Raw genomic sequence first — 14400 nt, 5'->3', positions numbered from 1 at the left:
ATAAAGAACTTTGAACCTTGAACCTGTAGACAGAAAACACCCACAAAAAGGTGAAAAACAGCAACCAAGCAGCAAAAAACAGCTAAAAATACACAGAAACGAACTGCAAAGAGATGAGAGGTAGTTACAAAAGATACAAACACAAAGAGATAATAAAACAAACTAAGAAATCTAGAAAGTGAGAAAATGAACATAGAGGAAAGAAATAAAACTGCAGAGACAGTAAGGTAGTCTCTGCGGTTTTAACAATTAGACACTGTGTAGGTACAAAAGGCAGATAAACAGGGAAATAAGACAACCATATATATATATATATATATATATATATATAAAAACATATATATATATATAGTATATACACTGGGTGAATGTGCAGTAGTAGCAGCAAGCAGGTGAATTCTGTACATTAATATGAATAGACATCTGACTATTTTACAGGATAGACAATATAAACAGATTTAAAATTAAAGGAATTGAAATGTACATTGTGCCTTGGTTTAGAGTGTCTGGAAGAGAGTCCTGTCTCAGTCATTTATAGATGATGTGAGAGGGCGGGTGTGTGTGTTTAGGGCACGGATGGCTTGGGGATAGAAGCTCCTCTTGAGTCTCTCTGTCCTTGCCCGGAAGATGCGGAACCTTCTACCAGATTGCAGAAGTTGGAACAGTTTGTTGCCAGGATGGGACGGGTCCTTCAGTATCTGCGCTGCTCTAGTCCGGCATCTCCTGGTGTAGGTGTCCTGAAGCGGGGGGAGAGCAATCCTGCAGCAGCGTTCTGCTGTACGGATCACTCTCTGGAGAGCTTTTTGGTCCTTCACACAGCTGTTCCCAAACCACGATGTCATGTTCTGTGTGAGGATGCTCTCCACAGCGCCTGTATAGAATAGAATATACGCGGGATTCTTCTCCTAGTTTGTCTCTCTTCTTTGAAACTGTGGCTCTTTTGTTTCTCTTAAGCCAGAAAAATGCAATATTTTGCATCCCTAGACAGTCCTTTGGATGTGGACCTTTAAAAATGTGTCCTTCTCTGGTGTTAATGGATAAAAAGCCCGACTCTGATAAGTGCTTGAGTAAAACCAACAAGCCGAGGCTGTGGGAGGATGTGTGTGAAGCTGTCAGGCGGCCTGGTGCTCTTCTGTTCCTCTCTCTTAAAAATTACTCACTCTGTATCTTTTAAAGAGCACACTGCAGTCAGCGTGGCCTCTCTCCAGAGGACAAAGAGGCGCTGACACCAGATATATGTATATAACTCACTACTGACTACTCTCACCTTTACCAACACTTAAACTAGCCAAGGAAATTTTCGCACATCAGCATCTTCTCCTTTTCATTCTGAACATTCGCCCCCTCTCTGCTGTGGAGAAACAACTGAACGGCCCCTGTTAATCAGCCCTCCTTTCTCACTCTGCTTTCCCAGGACATTTGCCAAGGTTACGGGGATGGGAGGGGAGGAGGGAAAGGAGCTAACACAAAGAGAGAGAGGAACAGAGCAGGGGGTGAGCGACATGCAGAATATATGAGAAACCAGAGATGAGCAAGAGTTGACTGTGAGGTAAGCAGCCGCAGCAGTTTTGAGTTGCTGCGCGTGTGAGGAGGATTTTTGGATCCATCCCATCGCAGGCCAACCTTACATCTTTGGGCAGTGGGACAAGAAATTCCTCTGCTGCTGGACTGCCCAAGGAGTCAGCTGACAGGGTGGAACAAGAAGAAAGGAATGAGGAGGAGGAGGTAGGAAAGGAGGGTCCGCAATGCTCTTGAAGCAGCAGGAAGGGGGCTGGGCTTCTCTGACAATACACACTGTTGAAATGCTAACTTTGACCTGTGTACTGTGTGCTCAAGCTGCAGGGTTTATCAGCAGCCGCTCACAGGAGGACACAACCTGCATGGTGACTTTACTCTAGGCCAGTGATCAGGATGCAGAGCGTACAAGATGAGCGGAGGGATGAGAGGGAAAGAGGAGGAGGAAGAGGTGATGAAGAGATGTTAATCAAGACGAGAGGGGACCCAAAGATTAAGAATGGAGGCGCAGGAGCTGAAGAGGTGGAGGAGTCTCTCATGATGGAGCTGACGAGGCTGGTTCAGAAGGTGGTGAAGGAGAGCAGCTGGTGGGAGAGGAGGGGGGTCGATTGCAGTATCCTGGCAGCAGCGTTCCTCTGTCTGCCACCTGGTGAGGCACAACGTCATAGATGTGATTGCACCTGCATAGATGAGTTATTGTTTTGGAGGGTTTTATCATTTAAGAGACAATTATTTGTGTCAGTTTGTGTTTCTGTAATCGACTCAACCAGAAGCTCAAAGCCTGGGAGGCCTCTCTTACTGCAAACTTAGTAAATAAAAGATGGCCATAGCAGCTGTGATGTCACCGACTGGTTTGTAAAGTTTCACATTAAACCCTCAAATTGGGCAGTTTAGCTATGCTGGAATTTGTTTGTTTGTTTGTTTTAGAGAGCAGAAGTGCTAAGTTTTCATTTTACCTGGTTAGCAAAGTGCGCTCACACAGACAGAGATACAGAGATAGTATTTTAACACACAATTAAAATACTATAAGTTTGCTCACCCAACCTCAAGGGAAGAATTTTTGACTTTCTCTTATGGCTTGCTCTCTGACAATGCAAGGCGTAACATTAGCCGTGTATAGTAATTGTACTGAAAATGCTCCAAAAGGAACCAATAGAACAAACAAAGTAGCTTAGAGGTTCTATTTTTTGACTTTAATGAGAGGGGGTGGAGCCTAGCAGACAGCTAGCAGCTACATTCACCTGTACGGGGATGTAGGCCTGCTACAAACTTAGTGTAAACAAAAACACGTAACTTTTTTATAGATCAGCCTGTAAACATGTCGAACATTTTAACTGTGGGGCGTTTGTGGAGCCGGCCTCAAGTGGACATTACAGGTACTGCAGTTTTGGGGACACTTCTGTGTTGCTTTAACATTTTAGTCCTGGACGTTGCTGCTTGTGTTTTACTTGGTTAACTTTTTTTTGACAACTTCCCTAAACAATGCTGGCTCTGAGGACCAAATCTGGTGTTTTGCAGTCTTCCTGCTTTCAAGTCTGCGATAAACATCGGATAAAGTTTTTGAAGCTTTACCTAAAAATTCATCTGTCATATTTTGACATAAAGAAGGAAAAAACAGACTAGATAAATTTTAATAATAGTGGGAAATGATTCCTCCAAAGTTGGGAGAACAGTGCACCATCATAATAATAAAGTTCAGGTGTTTTGCTTAATTTTGTCTGTTTGAAAGTCATAGTTTTGAAAAGACTGGTCATAAAATAGCAGCAAACAGACGTAAATCACAAAAGTCACAGTGATATCATGATGACTCAATATTTACAACTAAAACTGTCTCATTAGTTAATTTTTTATTTTCCAGAAATACACAGCGTAGCGTTTTCTCACCGTCACCCCTCAGTCTGGCTTTGCACATTCATGGAGTCTCATTTTATGTGGGTCACTGGTGGTCAGCTACTGACCTCATTTTGGACTGCTGTCTATTGTGACTCACGTCACTTGATCATTGGATCTGACAGCTTTAAGGTTCAGGCTTGATTCCAGACTCTTAGACGTAGCAGTAATTACCACGGATTAGTTCTGCAGCAGCAGCAGCAGGTCTTTGTAACTGCTTTTTTGTGAGTTTTACCTAAAATATAAATCATGGCCAGTATAATTCATATGTCGAAATGATTCAGAAGTAGATGTAGTTGCAGAATGAGGCGGACGGGTTTTCTGTCACTGTGTAGCACCGAGCTCGTGACTTATCACCTCGAAATAGGCTGCTTTGAAATAGGAGGTGCGTCATATTAGCAGTTTTACTGGGTTAAAAAGGGAATGTGTCACCTAAACTCTGCTGTCAAAGGCAGCCAGAGAAGTATCAGCAGCTACAATGTCTCATGTGTCTAATTAGATGTAATCCATCCATGCTGTTAACATTTGTGACAAAAACAGAACTGACTTTGATTAGTGGATTTAAAGCTTCGTCTCATGTTCATCATCAGCCTGCTTCTACTGTATGCAGACACTAAACTATAGTAAACAGTACACAGTGACAGTGGAAGGAAGCCAGTGTGGTAACAGTGTCCGCCTCCAGACTGTCATCCTTTCACCTGAGCTTCCTGCCCATCATGCTGGCTTCACATTACATAGTTTGACTCATGGTAAATGTAAGCATTTATTCTGATTGCTTTTCATTTCCAGTTCTTGCAAAGGTTTACTCTGATCATGTGACTCATCACTTGAGCCTTGACAGAGCAGGGAATAGTGAGCATGTTCTATTTAAAAAGGGTCTCAGGTGCTCTGCCAGCAAAGAAGGTATAAATTAGAATGTAATCTAACAGGCAGGTATCAAATTTATGTTTTAGTGATTCGACTCTGAGGGAGCTGGATCAGCAAGTGGGGGAATAGGTGGAGAGCAGGCAGGCAGGTGGAGTCCTGGTAAGCAGTTCCTCTGATTGCTGAGGTGGTGCAAAAAGGTAGACAAACAGGGTTCGGATGAAGTTTCCAAGTGAACCACAAAACACAGATTTTACAAAGGCGGCCTGAATGTCACTACGCAGACAGAGATGGTGCTGTGACACCACCTGTCCTTGATATACTCCTGATGACTTCACTGCAAACAGGTGCAGCAGGGACTCACACCCAGAGGCTCTGCCCCAGGGTGGAAAAACCCAACAAAGCCAGGCCGTCAACCCCACCTGAGAATAATGAAACCCAAACCAGTCATGCTGAACCGTAACAGGCAGCAAGGAAAATTTTAGAATCACAATTTATTATTGGTTACCTGTCCTGCTTTATTCAACAATGAAAACACAAAAGTAAATCTTTAAATAGTCGTCTGATGTCTTCCTGTTCATGGTGGCTATGAGAATGTTTGCTCACTGCAAACACTTATTGGCACTGAGCCTCAGCTGTCTGCTATCAAAGGCTGAAAGAATGTGTGTGAGCGATAACAGTAGATGTATACAGTCAATGCAGCAGTAATGCAGTGTGTGTCCTGCTGCCAGTCTAAGGTTAAAGAGTCAGCATCTTTAGGATCTGTAGCATCTTTATTCCCTGCGTTCTGTCTTGCAGCCTTCCTGCTGCTGGGCTCCTCGAGGCTTCTGGGGTTTTCTGCGGGCGTCCTGCTGATGGGCGTGGCTCACGCTGTCATCACCGTCAAGGGGACACATCTGGCGAGCCATGGGGCGCTGAGCGAGTCGCAGGCCTGGGGAAGGTTCTGGGCCGTCTTTTTCATCGAGGTGAGATGTGCAGAAATAGACTTGAAAGGCTGTCATTAAGTACCTGCGGGCAAAGCTTCTGTATTCTCACACGCAGCTCTGTAGCTGTGTGCTTAGAGCAGCAGTTGGACATTTTGGGACATTTGTTTTTTCCCTGCTGAGGGTCATTATCATGAATATGAAGCTACAGCTGCTGTCTTGTACTGCACCGGGCTCCCAGTATAAGATAATGGATTATTTTAAATTGTGAATCATGCAAATCTACTCTAGTAGAATCTAAGAACAAATACAGTTGTGGGAAATAATGAATTGACAACAACCAAAGATCCATAAAAACATGTTTTTAATTGATTTGCATGTCATCGAACGACGCAAGTATTTGATCTCAGAGCAAAACATGACTTAGTACTTGGTGAAGACACCTTTGTTGATGCTGGTCACCAGGTTTGTGCACATCTCAATGAGAAGAAAACATCACCACTTAATTTCTAAGTGATTGTATTATTCCAAGAAACTATGTAACAGTAAATAGTTGCATCATTTTAAATGGATACAGCTCTGAATCACACCCTCCTCATTTGGTGATTTGCTCACAGTTTCATCAGATTAGGATTTCATGACTCTGTTTTTCCAGGACTTTTATGGCTGGATGAGTGTAACGATATACACACTGAGCTGATAGCAGCGCTCTGATTTCACCAGAGCTGCCAAAACCTTCATGTATATGCTGTTCATTCTGAAGAGCCTCTGTGAAATTCATTAAAAAACGCAAATGGTTTTCTTTACACATTTTAAAAACATTGAACATAAATGGTTCACTAATCTTTGCAGCGCGTTGTTTCAGCCTCTGAGTGCCTATGCAGCAGTGTCCCGCCAATATCCTCCCCGTCTGGTGTGTATTTCAGTGCACTCTTCATCTCCACATGGACACAGACCTTGTTTTATTTAGGATTTAGCGGGTTAGCCATCACTGATCGCAGGAAACACCACAGGTGTAATTAAATAAGCAACAGACTGACAAAATATTCCAATTTTTCTTAACAATATTGGAGCACAAATGTCTTGGACCTCCTGTGTTAGGCACACAAAGCATGTTTATTCCTTCAACCCCAAAGGTTACAACCTGCTATAAACAGCAATGTCTGCAAGAGTGAATGAAGCAATGCGCATTATAAGTGATATGATTAAGAAGCTTTAATGACCTTTGGTTGATTATTAATTGCTAAGAATATCCAAATCTCTTCTGACCATTGTCCTTTCCAGCTGTTAGCGGAGCTTGATAATGTTCATTGACTGTTTCATGTGCTCCATCATTGCTGGTTTATTGAACACCTCCACTTGTTCTTCATCCCCTCAGATCTGTGGCTCATTCTCGGCACGAGCCGGGATTCAGGGCCACATTAAGATGCATCACGCTCACACTAATGTCATTGGACTGGGTGACTCCAGCGTGTGGAAGGTGCCCTTCCTACCTCGCATCATCTACCTGTTCATAGCCCCCCTGGCCGTGCCGATCATCACTCCGCTTGTTGCGCTCGGTAAGAGGAGCCAGAGGACCAAAGACGAGCCGTGTTTGCTTCAAGGTTAAATGTGAAACTCAGCATAAAGTTGAGACACTTTTTAAACCTTGTGATCCTCCTCGAGTCTCTGTCTTACTTGTCTGTGTCACTGCAGTGCGAGTTTACTCTCATGCACACTCTCATGGTTTTGCAGCTCAGCTCAAAGGACAATCTTTGGCCCACATCCTTAGGACCATCCTGATGGTAACCCTGGGCCTGTATTCACAGTACTGGCTGCTCATCAATGTCTCCGGGTTCACGTCGCCTTACGGAGCATTGCTGTGTATGCTCGTGTGCAGGGCGATGTTCTCTGTGCCGTATATCCACGTCAACATCTTCCAGGTGAGAACACGGTATCTGTAGCTGAGAATTCAGCCTGCTGACACCTATAAGACACAGTTACAGTGAATTTTGTTTGTGACGTCTTGTATTTCATATTCAGCTCAAAATGATGTCATTTTGTAGCTAAAATATTCAGATAGCTGTGAAGCTCTGATGTATGTAGTTTTAATTGGATTATGTTGGTGTCCAATTAGTTTCCAACTAGTTTTATATAAAATTTTCATGTCTTTGAACAGTGAGAGAGCAGTAAGATGACAGATATTAAAATAAGCGCCAAGCTTTTAATGATCCTCCTTCTGAATATCAAGATCAGTAAAAATGACTCAAAGTGGCTGACTGGGACCATAATCTCATCAAGAAAATGTCTAAGCGATTTCCCCCTGCAGGAAAAAAGTGTATTCCTCATCTGGGTGTCAAGAATGCCCTTGTGACTGCTTTCACAGCATATTGCTGTGCTGATCATTTGAATTGAAGTGACACTCTGCCAGTAATCTCTGTGCCGTAGCTAAACTGTGAGAACAACCTAAAAATGCAGGTTTTCCTTCAAAGTAAAAGTTGTGCCTTTTGAAACGGTTCACTGAGGTGCAGCTTTTACTTTTTCAAGATTTGCCACCACTGGAATACCAGCAATACCACTTCATCCAGCAACAACCAGCCTCCAGGAACTGCTGCCACACAAACGATGACCCTGTCGTGCCCAATATGTAGTAAAACTCTTGAAAAATGTGCGTTTGAGAAACCTCGCTAGTGTCGAATATTGCTGCCTAGTGGTCATTAAAAAGAAAGCACACACGTCTGTTACCCAGGTTTTGTTAATGGCATTTCAGATGTTCCTACTTCCAGTTAGATTCTGGATTTGTAACATAACTGATAGAAGCACTAGATCCAAAATAAAACAAGAATTATGCTTTATTTTAATTTTATTTTTTTAAATAGTGTTTTTAAATGGCCACATCTTAGAGAACTTTAGATGATTATGAATAGATACATGTATCTCATCAGTATCCATTAATCGCCACACCACATACCTTTATACTCTTTGGTCTTGAATTGGGGAAAACATAAGTAATTTATGCACATGTATTCGTCACTTCTCACAGATTTATGTGCTCGGTTCATGTGAAATGATCATAAGGGTGTTTTTTGTAACAGGGTCTTTTGAGGAGCTTGAATGCAGCATTGTGTTCTCAGAGCAGGCAGTGAACTAAAGGGATAAAAAGAAACAATTCATGCATGATTTTCCCAGATGGATGCCTGCAGGTCATTGTGTATTGTTCGGATCAAAGCGTGTGAAGGTGGATTAGAAAACACAGGTTCTTGAAGAGAAGTCAGCAGTGTACCAGTGGAAAGGGTTTGTTCTTGCTGGGGGGTTCGGATCAAAAATCTGTCCTCCCAGCTCTCCTGGGGTTTTGCTGGCCGACGTCCAACACTAACCTCCACCCCACCCCCACCCTGCTGAACTCCATGATCTCTGTCTGACGATAATCTTTGAGACTACACAGAAATTACACTAAACACTTTGTGTTGTAATACAAAGAATCTGAGCTTAATTTAAATATCTTTTAGTGTTCCCTAACCATCACACCCCTGCCAGCAGTCTGAAATGCTGGTAGGGTCGTGTGCATGGATCGACGCTTTGTGTTGTTCGTACCAAATTCGAGCCCTAAATATCGCAGCAGAAATCGAGACTCATGAGACCAGTGTTGGGAAGCTTGTGTGAATTGCAGCTTCAGTTTCCTGTTCTTAGCTGACATGTCTCCGTGCCTAAATTTCAATTCAATTACAATTCCAGGTCTTTTATTACTGACGAAAAAGAACTTTGGATTGACCCGTAGTTAAACAGGTGTACCTATTAACATGGCTGGCAAGAGTACAATAGGCCACATAACTTGTGATGCCAAACTGTTTCTAATTGCAGCATATCGGTCTGCCGATGTTTTCTCCAACTCGTCGACCAAAGAGGATTCACCAGATGACCCACGGAGTCCTGAACCTGCCGCGAAACCCTCTGCTGGACCGGATCTTTGGACACTCGCTAATCAACTGTCACGTGGAGCACCATCTCTTCCCCTTTCTGTCAGACAACATGTGTTTAAAGGTGGGACATCACAGATGAATATATTTACCTGCTTGTTGCAGAACTGTTGGATTCTTCTGCAGAGCAAAGGGCACAAACAAAACGAGAGCACACAGTTTAAAAAGTGACCATCACAGAACTTTGGATAATTATTAAATTGCTAAATGTATTTACGTATTTCCCACTATGGTTACTTTGTTCCTCTTGTGCAGGTGAAACCTGTTGTGTCCAAATACCTGACTGAAAAGCAGCTGCCATATCAGGAGGACACCTACTCGTCCCGCCTGCACCTGTTCTTCCACAAATACCAGGAACTGATGGTGTTTGCCCCACCCATCACAGAGCTGGTGGGGGTGCAGTGACAGAGGGAGGGCGAGCAGAAGAAAAAACCTGTTCGGACTAATGACCTCAGCCGCTCAAAAGCACAAGTATTTCTGCTGCCGCAGTTTGAACCTCTAACACACGGAATAGGACCTGAATCGATGCGCAGTTTCTAATCTTAGGAAATTAACCCCACGTCTTAACGATCATATCAACTGAATGAATATCCTACACCTTTAGAGCTCATTTAACACAAAGAAGAATCAAACACTGGCCTGACTGTAGACACTGGGAGCTGAATTAAACAAAGCTGTGCAGCTGACCTGGGGCCTGCCTCATGAATAAATACAACAAAGTGAGCATTGTGTGAAGAAATTGTAGAGTCCTGCTTTGAAAATCTGAGACAACCCGAGCACTTTGGCTAGAAATAACCCCAAAATAAGAATGTTTCCAAAAGTAAAATAGAGGACAATACTACTTTTGGGAACATCAATGGAGGGGTGACGACCATTTGTGTTTTTAAAAAAAGATGTGACAAGAAATAACATAAAATGTTTAAACTGAGGTTTAATCTGCACCACATTTACTCTAATATTTAGGCTATTTAACCAAGTGTGCAGCTCCTTGCTGTAAAAGAGACCCCAAGGGGAGCAGAAGCAAAAAAAAAAAGTCATGAAAATACAACCAGTTTAATAAAACCACAAAAAACTGATGACCACGTACTCAGGGTGGAGGTGTGGTCTGATACTGTGGGAAATGTCTTTGTGTGCAACAGGATGACAGAGTCAGAACGAAATCATTGACAGATTACTGCAAACATCTCTTATCTCTTAGTACTTTCACTGGTACACTTCTGTTAGGTGTAAAGGAGACAGGTGTAATTACGTTGCATTTGGGTGCAGTGGCCTCGGACAAATAAATCAAGACTTTTTGTCAAATCTGTAAAGAGCGTTCAGCAGAAACTGTTGAATAAGTTTCTTTTTACCTACAGGACATCAGTGAATTCAACCCAGGCTGTTCAGAAATGGTGCTTAAACCCGTAAAGTTTTGCTCACAGAGCACTTGACCCGACACTGCAGGGAAATCTGAACTTGATAAGCTAACTTAGCCAGGGGAGGAATTCATTCATAATAATCTGCATCATGAGGCAGGCCTCTGATCTCATCCACTGACCGATGGCAGAAGTAATGACAATGATTATTTTTGGTTTTTCTTTTTTTAAAAAAAAAGCATCTGTAGCTCCTGGACTTGAGGTCAGGGATGTAATTGTGTGTGTGTGCGTGCGTGCGTGTGTGTGCGTGTGTTTCACATAATAAATTCTAACATGAAGTTACTGAAATAAAAATCATGCTATTGCTTTTTATTCCTGTAAACGAATGAGCTGCCTGTCACCCCTGCTGTCGCTCTCCTGTTTAACACTTGGGCTGTAAATGGGGTGAAAATGTGACTTAAAAATGGACGAATAAAGGCTTTGTTTCATACTCTGACACAGAGAATACCTTAAGCAACTGTTTGAGACACTTAAAGTGTAGCAGAAGCAATCAGCCAGCCCAATATTCAGTTTTAGTAAACTCTTAAAAAAATGTGCATTTATTCAGAGATACTCTGGAACATGTTTTATTTCTGCGCTTTGATTATAAGGTAAGCATTTGCAGGTAACTGAAAAGGATTTTATTCAAAGCAGCGTTCGGGAAAGCCCGGAACTTTATGACTGCTAACAGAGATGTGGGACATCCCAGAGTGCTGCCCCTCAGAAGAGAAGCTGATACATGAGTACACAGAACAACAGAAATCCATTAGTGCAATAAATAAAACATTATCTGTCGAAGAAGGAAAAAGAAAGGAGAAAGAGGGCACACAGCTGTAATAATACAGCCCTGTTAAAAGGCTTATTTATTGTAGCTGAGGCTTCCCCGAGCGACTATAGAGTGCTTTTTTTTATTAGGTAGATACCGAGCTGGTAAAAGGGATCTTAAGATATCCAGATTTCAGAGGTTACTCAAAAGCAAATATACAAAGATGAGTTTGTAGCTGCTTCTTAAAGGCCACCTCAAAATCCATGCATTCTCCAAGTCAGAGTGTGGGGATGCTGTTCCATCGTGTTAGTACCAGGTGGCAAACCTGTCACACCATGATGTGAAGAGCCGATGTTTAAATGATGCAAGATGCTGATGAGCAAGTGCCTCTCACTCTGATTGGCCCTTGAGGCAGGAACTCGTCACTGTGTACAGAGACAATGAGACAAACAAGAGGACACAGATTCTTCAGCATCTGTGTCATAAAAATTAGACATCCAGCAATGATAGAAATCGTTTTAAATGCAAGATAAAATCATTTAAGATGAGATAAATCATACTGGAAGATGACCTTTCCTTTCAGTATTTTTGTTTTCTTTACATGCCATTTCATTTAATTAAAAACAATTGTGAATGCCAAACTGTTTTCTTGGACAGGCTTTTCGATAAATATCATGTTAATATTACAGCACTGTCACTGAGACACAGGAGAATCTGATGGGTTATAATAATAATCCTTTATTTAAAAGGGACAGTGCAGTTTAACATAGTCCAAATATGAAACATGAGGCTGATGCACTGCACATAGGTTTATAGCTATTGCGAATTTCCACCTATTGTCCCTTGTTTGCCTTACATTCACAATACACAAAGTTAGAACATACATTTACATGAAACCAAAATACACAATGAATACAACTACAATTAACAAACAATGTAAAAAAAAAGATTCATAGAAATTACTACACACACACACACACACACATATATATATATATATATATATATATATATATATATATATATATATTATGGCATGCCCTTTAGGAAAATATTATATATATATTCCAACCAAAGTCTGAATATATAGAATGAAACTTGAATATATAGAATGAAGCTTGAATATATAGAATGATCTTTTGAATATATAGAATGAAGCTTGAATATATAGAATGAAACTTGAATATATAGGATGAAACTTGAATATATAGAATGAAACTTGAATATATAGAATGATCTTCTGAATATATAGAATGAAGCTTGAATATATAGAATGAAACTTGAATATATAGAATGAAACTTGAATATATAGGATGAAACTTGAATATATAGAATGAAGCTTGAATATATAGAATGAAACTTGAATATATAGAATGATCTTTTGAATATATAGAATGAAACTTGAATATATAGAATGAAACTTGAATATATAGGATGAAACTTGAATATATAGAATGAAACTTGAATATATAGAATGATCTTTTGAATATATAGAATGAAGCTTGAATATATAGAATGAAACTTGAATATATAGGATGAAACTTGAATATATAGAATGAAACTTGAATATATAGAATGATCTTTTGAATATATAGAATGAAGCTTGAATATATAGAATGAAACTTGAATATATAGAATGAAACTTGAATATATAGGATGAAACTTGAATATATATAGAATGATCTTTTGAATATATAGAATGAAGCTTGAATATATAAAATGATCTTCTGAATATATAGAATGAAACTTGACGTCACGGAGGCGCTTGCGCCATCTAGTGTTTTCCTTGTTTGTACCTGCGAGGAATGGCACTATGAGCCAGTCCGCACGGAATTTTGTGGCTCAAATTCTAAGTAATGAGGAGCTAATTAACACCCTGGCAAATGCATGTTCTGGGCAACCTAATATTTGTACTAGTGTACCGCATCGTACTACTGATGAAGAAATTTATTCACTTTTTCGTCGTGGAAGACCAAATGCAGTGAACCTCTCCGGTCAGATAACCCCTGGTTATCCAGCTAACGTTACTGCGGTCAAGTGAGCCCTCACTTACGAAGTCGCAGTCAAGCTAGCCGCCCCGCCAGCCGCACCTAAAATGTTGTTGCACTACTCTTACGCATATTACGGTATAGGTGCCGACTGGCTTAGAAACGCAGTGTTTTCTGTCCGGACACTATTTTACTTCACAATCCACTCCCAGTTTTGGTTAATCTCCACTTTCCCCCCTGTGATCCACAGCCCAAATTACTGTATGATTCAGAGAAAATTAACAATAAAATTTACCCAATTTACTCAACTATACTTTTAATGTCCTCATCTTTGAGCTCAGATTACAGGAAAACTGAAAGAGGTGACGCAGATATCTCACTGGATTCTGACTCTGGGTGACCCCCACTCTGCATGCTGTGATCCACAGCCAAAATTACTGTACAGTTTTTGAGAAAATTGATAGTAAAATCTTCCCATTTTGCTTTACTGTACTCTACATATTGACATCTTTGATCTCAGATTACAGGAAAACTGTAAGAGGTGACGCAGATATTTCACTGGATTATGAATCTAGGCTGTCGCCACTCTTCACCCTGTGATCCACAGCCAAAATTACTGTACGGATTTTGAGAAAATTGATAGTAAACTTTGCACAATTTACTCTACTGTACTCTATATATTCTCATCTTTGAGCTTAGATTACAGGAAAACTGTAAGAGGTGACGCAGATATCTCACTGGATTATGACTCTGGGTGACCCCCACTCTGCACCCTGTGATCCACAGCCAAAATTACTGTACGGATTTCTGATAAAATTAAATCCTATTCCATTACCAAACAAAATGAGTTCATTGAAGTATTTGCTTAGCTACAAGAAATGTCTTTCCACACACAATTTAAATTTTTCAAAATGTCATTCACACACCACCTCAAGTATCAACTTCAGTTTTAGACATTATTTATTCAGTGCTTAATCACAACAATAGTCAACTTAAGGCACTTACATAATAAGTTAAACCTTACAATAATACATACAGAGAAAAACCCAACAATCATATGACCCCCTATGAGCAACAGTGGGAAGGAAAAACTCCCTTTTAACA

General features: G+C 40.9%; 1 protein-coding gene across 2 annotated transcripts; it reads left to right on the top strand.

Annotated features, from left to right (window-relative positions):
• The first annotated feature begins 1414 nt into the window (after positions 1–1414).
• fads6 (fatty acid desaturase 6) lies at positions 1415–10975 on the top strand. Of its 2 annotated transcripts, XM_082543382.1 has the most exons (7): positions 1415–1725; positions 1837–2164; positions 5068–5234; positions 6571–6751; positions 6927–7114; positions 9033–9212; positions 9404–10975. In XM_082543382.1, exons 2-7 carry the CDS (start codon positions 1912–1914, stop codon positions 9551–9553), a joined length of 1119 nt encoding a protein of 372 aa, XP_082399508.1. In that variant the 5' UTR covers positions 1415–1725; positions 1837–1911; the 3' UTR covers positions 9554–10975. The 2 variants fall into 2 exon arrangements, with proteins under 2 accessions (XP_082399508.1, XP_082399507.1); XM_082543381.1 differs by lacking the exon at positions 1415–1725 and having other exon boundaries at positions 1737–2164.
• Positions 10976–14400: the final 3425 nt, after the last annotated feature.

This window comes from Aulonocara stuartgranti (assembly GCF_965226115.1).
Source record: "Aulonocara stuartgranti genome assembly, chromosome: 8".
In the NCBI taxonomy this organism is placed as follows: Eukaryota; Metazoa; Chordata; class Actinopteri; order Cichliformes; family Cichlidae; genus Aulonocara; species Aulonocara stuartgranti.
This window is presented reverse-complemented; position numbering and strand designations above follow the sequence as displayed.